This window comes from Oncorhynchus tshawytscha, linkage group LG31, assembly GCF_018296145.1.
Source record: "Oncorhynchus tshawytscha isolate Ot180627B linkage group LG31, Otsh_v2.0, whole genome shotgun sequence".
In the NCBI taxonomy this organism is placed as follows: Eukaryota; Metazoa; Chordata; class Actinopteri; order Salmoniformes; family Salmonidae; genus Oncorhynchus; species Oncorhynchus tshawytscha.
Window position 1 is genome coordinate 10,012,120 of NC_056459.1, and position 19,550 is coordinate 10,031,669.

At 42.9% G+C, this 19,550-nt stretch overlaps 2 protein-coding genes across 4 annotated transcripts; one reads left to right on the plus strand and one right to left on the minus strand.

Moving 5' to 3' along the window:
- Positions 1-1,486: 1,486 nt before the first annotated feature.
- Positions 1,487-13,940, plus strand: crtc2 (CREB regulated transcription coactivator 2). Of its 3 annotated transcripts, none has more exons than XM_024395744.2 (14): positions 1,487-1,752; positions 4,228-4,329; positions 4,510-4,623; positions 9,068-9,129; positions 9,226-9,294; positions 9,377-9,465; positions 9,634-9,707; positions 9,850-9,899; positions 10,003-10,214; positions 10,312-10,763; positions 10,872-11,792; positions 12,321-12,407; positions 12,544-12,688; positions 13,179-13,940. In XM_024395744.2, exons 1-14 carry the CDS (start codon positions 1,579-1,581, stop codon positions 13,361-13,363), a joined length of 2,736 nt encoding a protein of 911 aa, XP_024251512.1. In that variant the 5' UTR covers positions 1,487-1,578; the 3' UTR covers positions 13,364-13,940. The 3 variants fall into 3 exon arrangements, with proteins under 3 accessions (XP_024251512.1, XP_024251513.1, XP_024251514.1); XM_024395745.2 differs by having other exon boundaries at positions 13,182-13,940; XM_024395746.2 differs by having other exon boundaries at positions 10,872-11,762.
- Positions 13,711-19,479, minus strand: LOC112229743 (glycosylated lysosomal membrane protein). Its single transcript, XM_024395754.2, has 6 exons — positions 19,327-19,479; positions 17,697-17,972; positions 17,175-17,369; positions 16,680-16,898; positions 15,728-15,993; positions 13,711-15,509 (listed from the first exon to the last, which is right to left on the minus strand). The coding sequence occupies exons 1-6, from the start codon at positions 19,432-19,434 to the stop codon at positions 15,338-15,340; spliced, it is 1,236 nt and encodes a 411-aa protein (XP_024251522.1). The 5' UTR covers positions 19,435-19,479; the 3' UTR covers positions 13,711-15,337.
- Between the last annotated feature and the right edge of the window lie 71 nt (positions 19,480-19,550).

Consider the following 19,550-nt stretch of genomic DNA (forward strand, 5'->3'; position numbering starts at 1 on the left):
TTGTGCAAGGAGGAGCAGGAGGAGCACTGCCAGAGCCCTGCAAAATGACCTCCAGCAGGCCACAAATGTGCATGTGTCTGCTCAAACGGTCAGAAACAGACTCCATGAGGGTGGTATGAGGGCCCGACGTCCACAGGTGGGGGTTGTGCTTACAGCCCAACACCGTGCAGGATGTTTGGCATTTGCCAGAGAACACCAAGATTGGCAAATTCACCACTGGCGCCCTGTGCTCTTCACAGATGAAAGCAGGTTCACACTGAGCACGTGACAGACGTGACAGAGCTGGAGACGCAGTGGAGAACGTTCTGCTGCCTGCAACATCCTCCAGCATGACCGGTTTGGCGGTGGGTCAGTCATGGTGTGGGGTGGCATTTCTTTGGGGGGCCGCACAGCCCTCCATGTGCTCGCCAGAGGTAGCCTGACTGCCATTAGGTACCGAGATGAGATCCTCAGACCCCTTGTGAGACCATATGCTGGTGCGGTTGACCCTGGGTTCCTCCTCAGGAGACCATCCGCCACCTCATCAGGAGCATGCCCAGGCGTTGTAGGGAGGTCATACAGGCACATGGAGGCCACACACACTACTGAGCCTCATTTTGACTTGTTTTAAGGACATTACATCAAAGTTGGATCAGCCTGTAGTGTGGTTTTCCACTTTAATTTTGAGTGTGACTCCAAATCCAGACCTCTATGGGTTGAGCAATATGATTTCCATTGATCATTTTTGTGTGATTTTGTTGTCAGCACATTCAACTATGTAAAGAAAAAAGTATTTAATAAGAATATTTCATTCATTCAGATCTAGGATGTGTTATTTTAGTGTTCCCTTTATTTTTTTGAGCAGTGTATTTTTGATTTAATACTTTTTTGGTTACTACATGATTCCATATGTGTCATTTCATAGTTTTGATGTCTTCACTATTATTCTACAATGTAAAAAATAGTACGAATAAAGAAAAACCCTTGAATGAGTAGGTGTGTCCAAACTTTTGACTGGTATATAAACCTTTAATACATTAGCCATAGTTAATTTGTTTTAGAAATGTCAATCTGTGAGAAACTGCAAACATGCACTATAAAAATGGGCTCCCAAGTGGCACAGCGTTCAAAGGCAATGCATCTCAGTGCTAGAGGCATCGCTACAGACCCTGGTTCGATTCCAGGCTGAATCACAACCGGCCGTGATTGGGAGTTTCATAGGGTGGCGCACAATTGGCTGTCGTCCAGATTTGGCAGGTGTAGGCCGTCATTGTAAAGAACAATTTGTTCTTAACTGACTCGCCTAGTTAAATAAAGGTTACTTAAAAAACAAAAAAATGTAATTACAAATTCGTTCCAATGTAATGGGACCCAAAACTACACATCCCACATTCACCAAGTAGTTTGTCTGTGATGAAAAAAATGAAGCATGGGCTTGTAGTTTAATTTTGTTATTTACACTTGTCCCTCTTCGATTAAAGAACACCATATCCCACAATGCCTTTCGAAACGACGTGCATAAAGTGGTCCGTCACGGGTTGCAACTTGTTCTCTCCGGGGGCTTGTGTCTAGATAACTGTACACTAGTTGTGGTCAGTTATGTTTCTTGCAGGCACAGGAAATGGGTGCTGCGGGGCTGGCCAGAGGTCAGGATCTAGTAATGGGTCCTGCAATCCGCGAAAGTTTAGCGAGAAGATAGCACTCCTCACCCAGCGACAAGCTGAGGACACCGCAGCCTTCCAGGAGGTTATGATGGACATCACTTCCACCAGGGTGAGTCAAGAGGACAGGCCTACGAACTTCGTGTTGATAAAACAGGAGACGCCATAAAGCTGTCAAAAATATTCAAACGTCAGTGATGTTGACCACCCGACAGTCAGATCACTTTGTTTTCACTTTTCAGAGGCGCAATCAATTCCAGGCCATATCAAGCATCGCGTTTAATTTTGCACTATAGAGACTTTCACTGCAAATACGCCGGTTGACAAATCTGTTTAATCCAAACTGTCGATATAATTTAACTTCAAAACACTCTTACTGTAATATAACCTTTAAACATAATATGTGCGTTATATTGATTTATACACCATTTATGCTTAACACACCTGTTGATTTGCCATACAGATGCATGGAGTGCAGGCTGCCCACAATCTGCAAGGCTAGAATTACAAATTGCACTCTTTGGGTAGCCTGCGTAATGTGCAGTGGTGTAAAGTACTTAAGTAGACATACTTGCAAGTACTACTTAAGTCGTTTTTTGGGGTATCTGTACTTTACTTTATTATTTATATTTTTTACAACTTTTACTTCATTCCTAAAGAAAATGATGTACTTTTTACTCCATACATTTTCCCTCACACCCAAAGGTAGTTGTTACATTTTGAATGCTTAGCAGGACAGAAAAATGGTCTAATTCCCACACTTAAAAAGAGAACATCCTGGTCATCCCTGCTGCCTCTGATCTGACGGACTCACTAAATACATGCTTCGTGTGTAATAAATTAAATTATGTGTAAGTATAGGAGAGTGCCTTTGGCTATCTGTAAACAAACAAAAAATGCAAGAACACGATGAGGTATGGTTTGCTTAATATAAGGAATTTTAAATGATTTCTACTTGTACTTTTACTTTTGGTACTTAAGTATATTTAAAACCCAATACTTTTAGATTTTTACTCAAGTAGTATTTTTACTGCGAGAATTTCACTTTTACTTGAGTCATTTTCTATTAAGGTATCTTTACTTTTACTCAAGTATGACAATTGGGTAGTTTTTCCACCACTGGTAATGTGAATATGTTAACACTTATGGGATATGCCCCCACGTTGCTATTTATGGGGGTGTCTATTAGGCTAGGGGTTGCCCTGATTTGTTATTGTGCCCATAGGAAATATAAATACTATTCTATTTTTATGCGAGTGTCGTGTCCCACTACACAGTTGGAGTACTACAACCTCACAGTGTAGTGAGTGTATTAAGTAGTGACAAATATGATACTTTAGCATTTTGGAATCTAATTGCCTTCTGTGTATTTGACTCCAGCTTTTTGCCAGGGGTGTAGGGCTGTCCCTGGCAGGGGGGTTATTGTATTAGGCCTAAGTAAGTTATGGTATTAAGACTTAACAGGATGTGCTCTTTGGCCTACAGCTCGATGGTGTTCTCAACACCAATATGCTGGTTAACATTGCTATTATGCACATAGCAACATGGTTGAGGAAAACAGCGCACTGATGTTTCAGAACTGCAGACAGTGACCACTATGCAGCGTGGGAGAAAGTGCATTTGTTCTAAACTAATATTTGTATTAGTGTTGCACCATTGTTCTTGTATAACCATATCGAAATACAGTAGCATGTCTTATTGATGGACTGTGCCATCCCCATGGCCTCCACAATGGATTAGTCCACTCAGACAGGCGCAAATCAATAATAATTATTGTTGTTGTTACTCCTCGACTAAAGAAGTCTCAATCGACCAACAGCCTATCGACCAAACAATCGACCAGTCGACTAAATGGGGTCAACCCTACAGGGGTGTAATAAATATGTTTGAAACATGATAGACATACAGTATGTGTGAAGTGCACAAGTTCGAGTTTCCCTATTCTGCATTATAGAGCGCACCGTCCTTCTCATAGCTCGGCTACATTGCATCTCAATCTTCAATGTTGTGAACACAATGCAGTATCCTATTGATTAAGTCTCTGGTGTCAAGTGAAATGAGGTGCAGCCCCATGCTCTGGCTTGAAACTGAGGAGCCAAGACCTCATGGCACTACGGTAGCACTTTGACCTCTTACATAGCCCACACTTTTCATATCATTAATACCTGAATTCAAAGGCTCTCAAGTCATGTTACCGAACCACCATGCTACACTTTCCTTAAAATACAGTGGCTGTAGGAGATGGTACCCAGCTATACTCATGGTTTATTGCACATGGGCTTTTAAAGTATGCAAGGGTCTTTCTCCTGCAGTATCTGATTCCCATGTTCAGGCCAAGGGTTGGCAGTCAGAGGGTATTCTTTCCGAGATCGAGCCGACAGTCTCCTTGACTCACTCTTATGGTGTCACTATATACGGAATATACTTAGTCTGAGTTATACATTCACCAGTAATTCCATTATACAAGTGAGACTATTATAGAACTGACTGTAAATGCAATTTTTTTTCTTCTGATAATCAACTAAATTAAAGTAGTTGTCGTCTTTATTCACTCCTTCTTTATCCCCCCACTCTTTCCGGGTCTCAGATTCAGGTCCAGAGAGCGCGGCAGGCCAGAAGCCTGGGCACCTATTATGGAGGCTCCCTTCCCAATGTCAACCAGATTGGGAGAAGCATTTCAGATGTACAGGTTAGATTTATTACTTACATTTTACTTATAACTACATTACGTACTACTTATAACTACATTACCTACTACTTAAAACTATATTTATATCTATAAGCCTAATTACATACAGGCTATAGCAATGGTTATATGATGCAGGCTACTGAAAGTCAAATGAACTGTTGATCTGTCTGACTCTGTTAGGGTCAGCTCCCCTGTAGTCCAGACAATGGCTGCCCCACAAAACTTCACCCAATGGCAGAGTGGGCACAAGGAGAGGGGCGGCTCAGTTTTCCGGTCAGGCCAAACAGGAAACATGTATCCTTTATGGTCAGTCAAAGGACAGCCAGTGTGGGTCCCTTAAAGTGAAGTGAGGTCACTGCTAGTGTAACGTCTTTATTGCTTCGTGGCTCCCATGCCTTAAAGTTAATACGGGGGGGGCGGCTAAAGCAGAAACAGATGCTTTTAGGGAAAGGGTTTCTAATGGTAAATGCTAAAGTTAGCCATTTGCAACTGTAGTATAGTAAGCACACAAAAATGACGGTTTTCCTCCATGCTTCCCAGATATCTGACGTGCATGGAGGATGACCATAACAGTGGATGTAAAGCAATAGTTCACCACAATATTGCAATAATGTGTTGAACTATTGCTTTACATCTACAGTAGCCTACTTCCTATTGTCTGTATGGCAAGATGACCAAACAACTATTGTTGGTAAAAGCGTGCAGGGTCAAATGCCATACTACTGTCTAAGGTTAAAGGCCCAGTGCAGTCAAAAAAGTGATTTCCCCGTATACTGCATTAGGTAAGTATTCAGACCCCTTCACTTTTTCCACATTTTGTTACGTTATTGACACTCATATTTGCCAGATCTTCAATTTAAGCCTACTAGAGACCATGTGCCCCCAGGCCTGGAGGGAAGATAAAGCAATTCCACTACCCAAGAATAGTAAAGCCCCCTTTACTGACTCAAATAGCCGACCAATCAGCCTGTTACCAACCCTTAGTACACTTCTGGAAAAAATGGTGTTTGATCAGATACAATGCTATTTTACAGTAAACAAATTGACAACAGAATTTCAGCATGCTTATAGGGAAGGACACTCAACAAGCACATCACTTACACTGACTGATGATTGGCTGAGAGAAATTGATGATAAAATGATTGTGGGGGCTGTCTTGTTAGAATTCAATATAGCTTTTGACATTATTGATTTTATTTTTATTTCACCTTTACTTAACCAGGTAGGCTAGTTGAGAACAAGTTCTCATTTGCAACTGCGACCTGGCCAAGATAAAGCATAGCAGTGTGAACAGACAACAGAGTTACACATGGAGTAAACAATTAACAAGTCAATAACACAGTAGAAAAAAAAGTCTATATACATTGCGTGCAAAAGGCATGAGGAGGTAGGCAAATAATTACAATTTTGCAGATTAACACTGGAGTGATAAATGATCAGATGGTCATGTACAGGTAGAGATATTGGTGTGCAAAAGAGCAGAAAAGTAAATAAATAAAAACAGTATGGGGATGAGGTAGGTAAAAATGGGTGGGCTATTTACCGATGGACTATGTATGTACAGCTGCAGCGATCGGTTAGCTGCTCAGATAGCAGATGTTTGAAGTTGGTGAGGGAGATAAAAGTCTCCAACTTCAGCGATTTTTGCAATTCGTTCCAGTCACAGGCAGCAGAGAACTGGAACGAAAGGCGGCCAAATGAGGTGTTGGCTTTAGGGATGATCAGTGAGATACACCTGCTGGAGCGCGTGCTGTGGGTGGGTGTTGCCATCGTGACCAGTGAACTGAGATAAGGCGGAGCTTTACCTAGCATGGACTTGTAGATGATCATAGTCTGCTGCTGGAAAAATGTATGTGTTATGGCTTTACTCCCCCTGCTATAACGTGGATAAAGAGTTACTTGTCTAACAGAACACAGAGGGTGTTCTTTAATGGAAGCCTATCAAATATAATCCAGTTAGAATCAGGAATTCCCCAGGGAAATTGTTTAGGCCCCTTGCTTTTTTCAATTGTACTAACGACATGCCACTGACTTTGAGTAAAGCCAGAGTTTCTATGTATGCAGATGACTCAACACTACACACGCCAGCTACTACAGCGACTGAAATGACTGCAACACTCAACATAGAGCTGCAGTTAGTTTCAGAGTGGGTGGCAAGGAATAAGTTAGCCCTAAATATTTTTAAAACTAAAAGCATTGTATTTGGAACAAAACTCTCTAAACCTTAACTAATCCTTGTAATAAATAATAGAAATTGAGCAAGTTTTGATGACTAATATGCTTGGAGTAACATTAGATTGTAAACTGTCATGGTCAAAACATATTGATGCAGTAGTAGCTAAGATGGGGAGAAGTCTGTCTACAATAAAGTGATGCTCTGCCTTCTTAACAACACTATCAGCAAGGCAGGTCCTACAGGCCCTAGTTTTGTTGCACCTGGACTACTGTTCAGTCGTGTGGTCAGGTGCCACAAAGAAGGACTTTGGAAAATTGCAATTGGCTCAGAACAGGGCAGCACGGCTGGCCCTTGGATGGACACCGAGAGCAATTATTAATAATATGCATGTCAATCTCTCCTGGCTGAAAGTGGAGGAGAGATTGACTTCATCACTACTTTTATTTATGAGAGGTGCATGTTGAATTGCACCGAGCTGTCTGTCTAAACTACTGGTACACAACTGAACAAAGTGGGTGTCAAAATCAAAAGTAACGGTCAGTATCTGGTGTGGCCAGCAGCTGCATTAAGTACTGCAGTGCATCTCCTCCTCATGGACTGCACCAGATTTGCCAGTTCTCGCTGTGAGATGTTACCCCACTCTTCCACCAAGGCACCTGCAAGTTCCCGGACATCTCTGGGGGGAATGGCCCTAGCCCTCACCCTCCGATCCAACAGGTCCCAGATGTGCTCAATGGGATTGAGATCCGGGCTCTTCGCTGGCCATGGCAGAACACTGTCATTCCTGTCTTGCAAGAAATCACACACAGAACGAGCAGTATGGCTGGTGGCATTGTCATGCTGGAGGGTCATGTCAGGATGAGCCAGCAGGAAGGGTACCACATGAAGGAGGAGGATGTCTTCCCTGTAACGCACAGCGTTGAGATAAGCTCAGTCCGATGATGCTGTGACACACCGCCCCAGACCATGACGGACCCTCCACCTCCAAATCGATCCCGCTCCAGAGTACAGACCTCGGTGTAACGCTCATTCCTTCAACGATAAACGCGGATCCAACCATCGCCCCTGGAGAGACAAAACCGAGACTTGTCAGTGAAGAGCACTTTTTGCCAGTCCTGTCTGGTCCAGCGACGGTGGGTTTGTGCCCATAGGCAACGCTGTTGCCGGTGATGTCTGTTGAGGACCTGCCTTACAACAGGCCTACAAGCCCTCAGTCCAGCCTCTCTCAGCCTATTGCGGACAGTCTGAGCACTGATGGAGGGATTGTGCATTCCTGGTGTAACTCGGGCAGTTGTTGTTGCCATCCTGTACCTGTCCCGCAGGTGTGATGTTTGGATGTACCGATCCTGTGCAGGTGTTGTTACACGTGGTCTGCACTGCGAGGATGATCAGCTGTCCGTCCTGTCTCCCTGTAGTGCTGTCTTTGGCGTCTCACAGTACGGACATTGCAATTTATTGCCCTGGCCACATCTGCAGTCCTCATGCCTCCTTCCAGCATGCTTAAGGTACGTTCACGCACATGAACCGGGTCCCTGGGCATCTTTCTTTTGATGTTTTTCAGAGTCAGTAGAAAGGCTTCTTTAGTGTCCTAAGTTTTCATAACTGACCTTAATTGCCTACCATCTGCAAACTGTTAGTATCTTAATGACCGTTCCACAGGTGCATGTTCATTAATTGTTTATGGTTCATTGAACAAGCATGGGAAACTGTGTTTAAACCCTTTACAATGTAGATCTGTTAAGTTATTTGGATTTTGACTAATTATCTTTGAAAGACAGGGTCCTGAAAAAGGGATGTTTCTTTTTTTGCTGAATTTATAAATTGAAATTATACAGTGAAATAAATAATGACATTAGTGTAAGAGTTTGAAAAGACATGCTGATATTTCAGGCCGTTTTAGTGGGATGGAGTTTTGGCTGCCTGGTGACATCACCAAGCAGTAAATGACTTAATTAACCAATAAGAAAGTGTTCCAAACCTCTGCCAATAACAGCTAGTTTTCAGGTTTCCCCTCACCACTCAAACCATTCCTAGACAGTCCTATTAGAATTCTTGCTTGAGGAATGTCTGTTTGCCAAGAAGCTATGTGTTACTTTCTGACCATTTTAATTGAAAACGATCTTCGTAAGGTATGTTACCCAGAAATGATTTGATATTGAGGTAAAAATAGATGCATTGGACCTTTTTTTTTAAAAATGTTCACTTTTTAAAATTAAACCTTTATTTAACTATGCAAGTCAGTTAAGAACAAATTTTTATTTACAATGACTGCTTACCCCTGCGACGCTGGGCCAATTGTGCGCCGCTCTATGGGACTTCCAATCACGGCCAGATGTGATTCAGCCTGGATTTGACCCAGGGACTGTAGTGGTGCCTTAGACCGCTGCACCACTCGGGAGCCCTTTAACTGTTGATCCACTTAAGTAGCAGATAGAGGGGATTAATCATGTACACACTGTAGAAGAAATGCCCCGTCAACTTTGTGTACCATTGTTTGCCAACAGTCGGCCTATGCCTAGGTTTTCCAAGGGCACTCTGTATAGCCTTAACACTCCCTCACAGATTGACAACTCTCCCTACCGCTCAGTTCACCCGTCTCAACAACTTGAACCCAGCTTGAGAAGGTAAGGGTCGGCGCAATCCAAAATGATACATTTTGTAAACTTAATAATAAACATCCTAATACATATACATATCGACTGATTCTGTCACCCAAAAAGGAACTGGTCTATCAGCTCTCCAGTGGACAAAAGCCACTTGATGCACCCTCCCTTAACAGCACTTAATAGGTGAGCAACGTACCCATCGTGTTTCTCTACTGTTCTTCTACACTCTTGCTTTCCCCTCTGAAATGTGTGCTCTCCTCCCCAGAACTAACTCAGACTCGGCCCTGCACACCAGTGTGAGGAACACCCACGCAGGGGACCAGCAGCCTTTAATCTCACAGAACAGGCACAATGGTAAGTCCACAATGCCAGTTGTATTGATTTAGTCATTGTGTTCAGTGTTTCAGTATTATTCCTTAGGTAATTCTTGCAAATGCCTCCTTGAAAGTGAGTTTTCTTTCCTATATCATGTATTAATCTATTAGATTTTTGCACCTGATGGTTTCCTCTCCATCACCTCAGGTTTTCCATATCCAGTGCCTCTAATTGAGGAGAATGTCCTTGAAGAGGAAAAACCATTAAGGAATACCAAAAAGGTATTATTTCTTGCCAACGTAACCATCCACAATGCTTCATATTTCCTATACGAATGGGTTCAGTATTGCACAATGTGCTCTAGCGGATGGATGACTATTTTTCTCATTGATGTATCCTTGCTAATTGTTTGTCTCATCTTAGCTTCCTGCACTTCCCACTGGAGTCAAATCACATAAAGTCCCTGGTATAAAGTATGTTCTGCTTTTCCAAATGAATATTGTCTAAAAGAAAGGCAAACCCTGTGCCCTGAACCACCTCCCTTTCTCCTATCCTTCTCTCTTGCGGTTTCTCCAGCATCCTGTCCTCGCCAGATCAGCAGTTCAGGGCTCTCAATGTCCATTCCGCTCTCAATGCAAGTGGCTCCTTGCCCGATCTCTCCAGCCTGCACCTCCCCTCCCCACAGCCAGTAGGTGGGGACTCACACAAACCCACTGCCTGCAGTACTGGCCACCTACCTGGAACTCCCGCTCACCTTGAAGCCAGAGATGATGAATTTCCCATGCCAGGTGTGTTTGTCTGTGTGCTAAGTTCTTAGTGTATGTTGGTGTCGGTTTAGGTAGGTTCATATGGTGATGGTGTCCATTCCTTTCCTTGTGTTCTCAGGTTTGTCGTTGTCTCTCCAAGGCTCGTACAGTAACCCATTGCTCCAGTCCTCCCACAGCAACCCCAATATTCAAGCCTCTCTGCGCAGCCACTCCCTTTCCAGCTCTCTAAACTCCACCTCCTTGAACTTGTCACTCAGCAACTCTTCTCTGCAGTCATCCCCTAGCAACCAATCCCTCCAGTCCTTCCTCAGCAGCTCTTCCCTAAGCGGCCTATCCCTGAAATCCGCAACTAGCCACTGTAGCAACAGCAGTGGGATTGGCGGATCTCGCTCTTGCTCCTCCTCTTCCCTATCCTGCTCCCCACGTCCAATTAGCCAGACGCAGGTGCCTTCGTTAAGAAGGCGGACTCCCCTCAGCCCACTGGTCGTTCCCACTGGTGGAGAGTCTCGCTGGCTCCAATCGAAACAGTTTTCACCTGTTGGGTCTCCAAAGTTATCTTCTATAACTCAGGTATATCAAACAAACTGGAATTGAAGTGATGTTTTTGTTAATAAGATGGTTTCATAGAACTCCATATTAAGACATTGTTTGATGTATTGCTCTTATTTCAATTCCAAGGGAGTTCTCCTGAACACCAACCAATTACCACAGGAGTCAAGGCCACCAGGGTATCCTCACTGCCAACCTCAACACGAAGGTACTCCAGCAGCTCAGCAGCATTCTCTGACAGAGGGGCAGCAGCAACCCAGCCAGGAACCACCACCACACCAAGAGAAATCCAGGCATCAACAACAACAAGACCAACAACACCCACAGCTACAGCTCCCACAGACACACAACCTCCAACAACTGCAATATCACCATCGACAACAGTACCAGCACCCAAATCAACTATATCAATGCCAGATCCAGCATGTCCAGACAGAAAGTCAGGACCTGGACATAAAACAGCAATATCAAAGAGGGTCAAACCATTGTGAGAACCCACAGCAACAACACCTACATCAATCACAAGAGGAACAGCATCAAAGACAACAGCAAAAACAACAGAAACAAGTGTACCAAAACCTTCCACAGCACCAGCTAGAAAAGCAAAGGCAACAATACCAGCAACACCCACATCAGCAACATGATCAACAACAAGCGTACCAAAGACAACCTCAGCAAAACCGAGCATGTCGACAAGATGAGCTGCTACTGCAGCAACATCAGCTCCAGCAGGTTCAACTCTACCAACAGCAGCAGACAAATGGCTACCAGCAACAGCAGCATGAGCAACATCAGTGGAATCTCCAGTGTGCATACCCGCCAGCTCAGAGCCTTGACTTGAATGGGCAGAACATGTCAAACCCACAAAAAGTACCAACGATGACTCGTAAGCATCAGACCCAAGCCCAGGGAAGGAGCTGGGCACATCAGAAAGTGCCAAGTCAGAAGGACCAGATTGAGTCGACCAAAATCTTCTCACAGATTAACTCCTTAATGGACAACAATCCAGGCCTCTACAATGTGAGAATATCCCCATCTGTTGCATATTGTGTATGTCTATTTTCACTAGTTTGAGTTTAGTTTGGATAGTGTCAGTGTGTACAGTTTAGGCTACGTTTAGGATCAATAAGAGGCCATTTTATGTTTGGTCTGTCAGAAAGATATGGTAATGTAGGGCTGCACGATATGGGCCAAAAAAAAAAAAGAATAACGATTAAAAAAGAAATAAATCAAATACTGCGATTTGACATGCGATATAGATCAACACTTGGGTGAACTGGATTATTTTCCTGCTGTAGCAAACGGTCTCAAATGAAGATCCTACATCTGTATAAGGAATCTAAGAGAGAAGAGGAACTGTGCTGCTTGAGTGACTGGGTGGTTTTCTTGTGTGTGGGAAGCAGCCGTAAGAGGAGAAAGAAAAACCGAGTAAACTATTAAAAGGACATTACAGGCGACTGAGATGCGTTTCAAAATATTGTAATGCGATATGGATGTTGCACATGTCCATATTTCGATGGGAATTCGATCAATTGTGCAGCCCTATTAATGGTACTTACTTCTTTTCTGCTCTCTCAGGACACTTTCATACTGAACCATTTACAGCAGGAGTCCTACATGGGCCTACATCTCACACCACGCCAGACTCAGGCACTCTCCCAGCAGGTAGTCTAAGACCTAAAACTGTAAATAATCTAACAGTATTGAAAAGGACAACTCCATTTGACCTGTTGATTCACTCACTGTGCATAGTTTCAATCTAATTCTCTAATCTTGTCTGGTTGTCCACACCTCTGCCCAGCTGGGACAGCTCAGTAAGGAGCCTGTCTGGGGAGATTCTGGGCCTCAGGCTGTGGAGGGGAAAGATGGAGGGGTTTACTGTGGGAACCAGGGTCCTCAGATGTCCCTCCACTGCCAGAACCAAACCAGTGCAGACTTTATGACAGGTAGGGCCCACTCTCTCCCCCCTCTTGCACTTTTTTAATTGCTTGCAGCAGTTAGATTGTTTTTGGGGAAGTATTACCTTATTTTCGACTTACACAGGTCGCTGTCGTTTCATCCAGACAATTGTATGTCCATTTGTTGGTTATTCAATACCAACTAATGGACTTACTGTCTGGATGAAACTACACCCTAAGTAAATAATCCCTGAAATGTTAGACCTGGTAATTGAAAAAAACATAAGTTGCACCGCAATTGTAACCTTTTTAAAGCTTATCTTGTCTCTATATATTTTTAAAAAGGGCAAGGATTCAATCCGATGGCGGCTGCTAAAAGCTATTTCTGATTGAGCTGTCATATGCAGCGTTTCCTGTGAATGGGATATCTGTGAACGGGAGCCTTGACTTTAAGTCACAATGCCTATAACCCGCAATCGGATTGAATCCCAGCCTCACTCTTTCGCTCTTATCCACTTTGTCTTTGTTTCCCACTTAGCAGACAAAGCAGCCTATGAGGATTTATCTGGTGTTCTGCCCATGCTGGGATTTGATGCAGACGACTTCACCCTGCATAACCCCCTTAAGATCGATCCGCTAGACCTGGAGGAGCTTAACATACTGGCAGATGGAGACATGGTCGAGGACACTGTGGAAGGACACTGCTCTAACCTACTTAGGTGACCGGGGTAGTTGAATGTATCCAGGAACACTACTTTCAACTAAGATGGCTGTCTTGGTATGGTCTGATGGCAGCAATGTCAGTTGTAGTTTCTGCCCCGGGATCTTTCACTGCTGGACATAATTTGATTGGACATTAATGTTATCTTACAGCATCCTCATGTGATTGGCCAGGTCATGGGATTTAACAAGCATGTAACTATACATCGACTGCCTCACATGAGACTCGTTAGCTGACTGCACTTTTTCTTAGTTGTCATTTAATGCTTGCCTGCAATGGAAAAATGCACCCCAAGAGCTAGCATCCCCTGCACCTTAGTTTAAATGTAGTTGAATAATGAGATTAGATATGTAAAAAATATATTTGTATTGATATGGATTTTTGTAATACAATGATGTACATTCTAATATGAATGGTGTCTTTTCACCCTCTAGTAGTGATGAAAAGTTTTTTAAAAACACATCTTAAACTTTGTGTATTTAATGTGGCCAAGAAACCAGTTATTTACATGTCATTTTTTAAACATCTTATGACATTGTGTACCATTGTTTTAAAAGAAAAATAAATGAGAGCAGGAAATAACTTGCCAGTACATTTCTTCAAGAAAAAGACAATTATGGACAGACCATTACATTACTATTGAAAGGGAGCATTTCCTCAAAATACAAATGAATGTGACCTGTGTATTAGATTCTTGCATAATAATATTTCAGGTACTGGTGTTTTTGCATTAAATTTAGCATTTAGTCCTAAAATTAAGGTAACACATTGTTGCCTAATAGACAAATACAGGTAAATAATCAAGGCCATTTATTCTCTTGTACTGTGATTACAACCAGAATATGACTTTGAAGCTTGTTTTAAATTAATTCCAAAGGAGAACTATAATCAACACGGCCTTAAAAGTAGTAACATTAATTACAATATTATCAAATATTTTGTAATCCCATACCGATTTCTAACTTCATTGACATTAAATCAAACATCGCATTTCAGTTCACTTTGGGTGTAGCACATGGACCCTAACTAGGCTTCCCCTTACCCCAACCAATAACATCCAAGGGGTTGGGAAAGAAAGCAACAAATCTTGTTCCTTTAAGCTTCTTCTCTTGAGATTTATTTTCCTTTCACTGCTCCAGGTATGAGTCTCCTTCAGGTGCAGATCTTGGATTATTTTAGTTTGACCAATTCCTAAACCATTACAGTACAAACTGACCTCAGATCAGTGTTATCGAAGAGAAAAAAAGCCCCTACTCCTTTGTAGCTCTTCTTCTGCCATCAGATATATGCTTGAGTCCATTATTAGTTAGGACTCATGTCAGGTCAGTATATCTAGATAGGCAGTGCCAAACGTGTAACATGTCATCATGTACTAATGTTTGTTGAGCAACAATAAGATAATATACTGTTTTACACAGAACTGGAGGGACAGTGTACGCCGTTTGAGTTTTACAATGAAAAAACATCCTTAACTACAGTAACTAGCCTTTTCACAATTTTCTGGATAAATATGTTCTCACATGGAATGTTAGGTTTGAGATGGGAGCCTTTGGCATTTCCAAGCACAACTAAATCAACTCATTCATGGGCTTTCTCTTCCACAAGATGATTCAGCCCATTCCTAAATTATGCAAGTGGTTAAAAATGTGTTTCTGTCAAAGCCTTAGTGGCCCGTTGTGCCAACAATGGGTGGCCATATTAGACAGTCATGTACCTCATTTTTTATAAATGAGTGACACCTGCCGGACACCAGGGCCCAGTTTTTCAGATAGGATTAAATGCATAGAAATATAAGTAATAGAACAGTTGTCCCCATTCAAGTAAATGATTCATCCATTCTATTTCTATGCATTCAATCCTATCCGATAGGCTAAATCCAGATAACTTTTGGAAAAAAAATGGGCCCAGAGGTGTCTGCTCATTGGCAAGAAACTGGTCAAAGCAGGACTTAAAAGTACACATATCCTGGCTTGGCCTCAGTTGATTGGCTCATAGACCTGTGGTTGGGGCCTGTTCTTGCGGACACACACACATACCCCGCCAAGCAGGATGATCAGCATGGGAGTGCCCAGCCCCACCGCCATGATGACCAGAACCAGGGGAGAGAACGAGTCCACAGGAGGAGAGCCCAGCCCCACCAACACAGTCCTGAAGTACGAAAAGCAAGAGGAAGAATATTACCAGTGCTGACAATTTCATTATCATTTCAGGTAGTTGGTGATGGTGTGAGATATCAACCTCAGCTGCTTGATAGTTGGTTAATGGAGGGGCTATAAACTGCAATTTAGTGTATAATTCAGTTAAAGTTTCTAAAATGCAACCTATTATAGCTAGGATGAACCAACAGGATGTAAACTGCTACCTACCAGCTGAGGTAGTTGGTGGTGTTGTAGAATGGGTCTCCAGTGATACTGAAGGTCATGTTGAGCCCGGTGGTCTGGCGCTCCCCTCCAAAATACGCCCGCACTAGGCCGGAGGGGGGAAGCTGGGCTACGGGGACAGGGGTTGAGTGGCGGCAGGGAGTGGCGTCCTCAAAGACAGGCGATGGCCTGCGGTAGGCCACGGGCTTCCATTGGGCGTAGCCAAGAACAGGAGAGGTGGAGTTGACTGGAGAGGACACCCACTGAGATACCTAAAAGAGAGGAAAGACGAGGACACTGTAGCATCTGAAAGCTTCAGTGACAGTCTACAGAGAGACGAAGGTAAAGAACAGTAAATCAACCACAAAATAATTGTTGAAATATAAACATCTAAATACTGTTATTCAGTAACATTTACTCTAGTATAACCGCAGATGGAACAACGAGACAGATATTTCACAGGATGTGTAAATATGAAGCATCCACTTGGCATTTCCACTCACTACCAAATATGCCAGTGAGAGCATGCCCAGTGGACGGCAGGGGGAGAGGATGGATTTTGGCTGACATTATGCACATTTTCTCAACGATGAAACATTTGCTCTCAATACAGTTTTCTGTTCCCAAAACTATAATCTGTTATGAACAGAATGGACTAAGTTTTGTAGACTTTACCCTTTGCTAAAGTCTTTAAAAATTGCTTTGTTTAGGAGTACAAAGGTAAATTGAGTTATTGCACATGCGCACTTCACAGAGTAGGTGTTCCCTAACGGAAATATGCAGATGTATATTTGAACGGGCCAATACAATCTCGCTAGCTCGTGCTTGGCACTGCCCATCTCATTTCTTGTTTTACCCACATTTGTTCCCAGTTGGAAACGACAGGCTGTGGTCTATCTTAGTTAAGTTATACAAATCTTTGGTACAACTACATGTCTATAACACACAGAGACATCACCTTGAATATGGAGGGTGTGTATTCATCATCTATTGACTGGAGCACGTCCACTCTGCTCATGACCTGGGTGCCGCCCACAACCTGTAGCTCTAGAGAGAAGCGGGAGCGATTGGACCTCGGGACCACACCGTCCAGCACCACCCTCAGCTGGGAGGAGTTTGCGTTGTGGAGGAGGCTGGGCCAGCCTTGGTCCCGCCCCTCAACATCAAAGGCTGAGAACTAGGATAGGAAGATAGTAGTTGAATACAGGCTAGCTAACATGTAATAAAATAAATCATATCGCACTGATCATTAATACTCACTTCAGTAACCAAGTTTAAGTGATAAAATCAAAGTTTGCCCGACATTTTCAGACCTTTAAAAGTGGTCTAATGTAGAGATGAGTCCATGTCCCACTGTATCTGTTGAGTGGATCCAGGCATAGCCTATCTTCACTAGATTCAGACCTATGTCTAATTTCATCACACAGGCTTTAGATGATGCAGTTCCACCTACCTTCAGACAGAGCGAACCGTTGCTGAAGCTCTCGCTGGCGCCTCTTCCACAGAGCAGGGCGGTGTGGGCCATGGGGTCAAGTGTCTTGTTCAGGTCATCCCAGGTGAAGTTCTGCAGATCGTAGGGCTGGAAGAAGCTGGAGGGGGGTAGGTGCTCGGGGACGGCTGTGTCGTTGACATCGTCGTACTCCCACAGCTGACAAGAGACAAATGATGAGTTGGTTTAGTGAGTGAGTTACCTATGGCTTTGCCCAGTCTGAAATCAACTTCTTGTTAATAGCCAGGTGTTTGTTAGAGGTATTACCATATTGATAACAACCATCCAAACATTTAAGATCTACAAGAAATGTCTAGAGCATGAATTTTGGACCTGGAATATTCAATAACCTGGATTATGGATCAAAACCTAGCATCTCGCTCATCTTTATTGCTTATGCATTTGGATGAGATACCTGTATCAGCTACTTAGAATATCACCTCAACAGACACTTATGAACAGGATGACAATCAATTTATGACTCACCCTGGTAAAGACGAGTGCGTTGCTGTACAGAACACTGCTCTCCGGAGTCAATTTCAGGCTGCCTGTGGTATTTTGTACCAAGAAGGCAGGCCAGTCTACCTTCACCTTGGATGAAGTGGAGTTTGTGTGCACCAGTAGTAATGCTGGCGCCCCCTGGCTGCAGAGGAGGTAGTGCAGTGTGTTGTTCTTGCCCAGCGCCCGCACATGGAGCAAGCCAACACCAGGGGGTAGCGGCGTCAGCGAGGAGTTTAGACCAGGGTTAAGCTCCAGGGATAACTGGGAAGAGGTAAGTCACACAGAGACGGTAAATTTTATAATTTTCCCATAGTGACACAGAATGAGATTCTTACAAGCAAACTGAAATTGTAAGCAGAGGTGATTCATACATCATTAACAGATTTGCACAGATTTCCTCCTCAGGCCAACAACCCTCAAAAATATTGTCTGGTGACTGGTCCTGACATGGTCAGAGTCCTACTGAGTACTGACCTATGCAAGGAAGTCTAATGAGACCGTTCATAATCAACACTTAATCCATACATTTGTGGAATCAATAATATTTTATTCATACTTGATATGGAGGGATTGCAGCAGGGTAGCCTAGTGGTTAGAGCGTTGGACTAGTAAGGTTGCAAGTTCAAACCCCTGAGCTGACAAGGTACAAATCTGTCATTCTGCCCCTGAACAGGCAGTTAACCCATTGTTCCTAGGCCGTCATTGAAAATAAAAATTTGTTCTTAACCGACTTGCCTAGTTAAATAAAGATAAAATAAAATAAAAATTGCCAGCACAGAGTAGGGTTTAGATATGTTTCAGCACTATTTGACCTCAGCATCTTCAGTAGAGGGCTCTTGGGTACCGTTATGGCTCTTTAAATCAAATGTTATGCTCCAAATACAAGCCTTAAATGAAATGCTTATAAGCCCTTAACCAAAAATGCTGTTTTTATTTACTAAATAAAATAATGTAAAAAAAGAATAACGATAAAATAATGAAACGAGGTTATAAACAGGGGGTACAGGTTAGTCGAGGTAATATGTACTGTACATGTAGGTAGGGGTAAAGTGACGAATAATAAACAGCGAGAAGCAGCATGGTAAAAAACAAATAAAAATAGTCCAGGTAGTCATTTGATGAGCGTTCAGCAGATTTATGGCTGGGGGTAGAAGCTGTTAAGCCATTTGGACCTAGACTACCATAACAGATTGTGTTTTAATTACCCACCGCTATCAATCACACCAACAAAACACCCACATACTTAGAATTAACTATTTCCCTGGTTTAAAAATCACACCCACAAGGGATTGTGTAATCTGTCGCTACGTTATGCATGAATGGCTGGGGTGAAACAATTGATAAATTATGATTATGATTTTTGATCATCATTCCAATATGGCTCGCGCTACAAAATACAAACACAAAGTGTATATCCAAAATGCTCGAAATCACCAACTAGCTAAAATATGTTAACGTGCTATCTAGCAGTATATCGGGTCAAAATACAGAAATCTGGATCCAAACAGAAGTTAGTTAGCTACAGCTGATGCTATCCCTGAGAAGTTAGTTAGCTACCTTTATAGAACTTTATTACTGTACAACATAAATATAAACAATTTACTATCAAACTCACATTCCGTCGGTAGTTCTCACCATTGCCGATAAAACTAGAAGAACATCGAAGCGTTAAAAGAACAAATAAGACATAAAAGTGGATTGTGTACATATTATCCGCCGCCATCTTTCTTTTCCCGGGAGCAATCACGTGCCTAGTTCCTTATTTGATCAGCTGATTGGTCTTCAGCTGACTCGCCAGTATCGATTTCAGGATGCAGCAAATGTAATGCCACCTTAGCA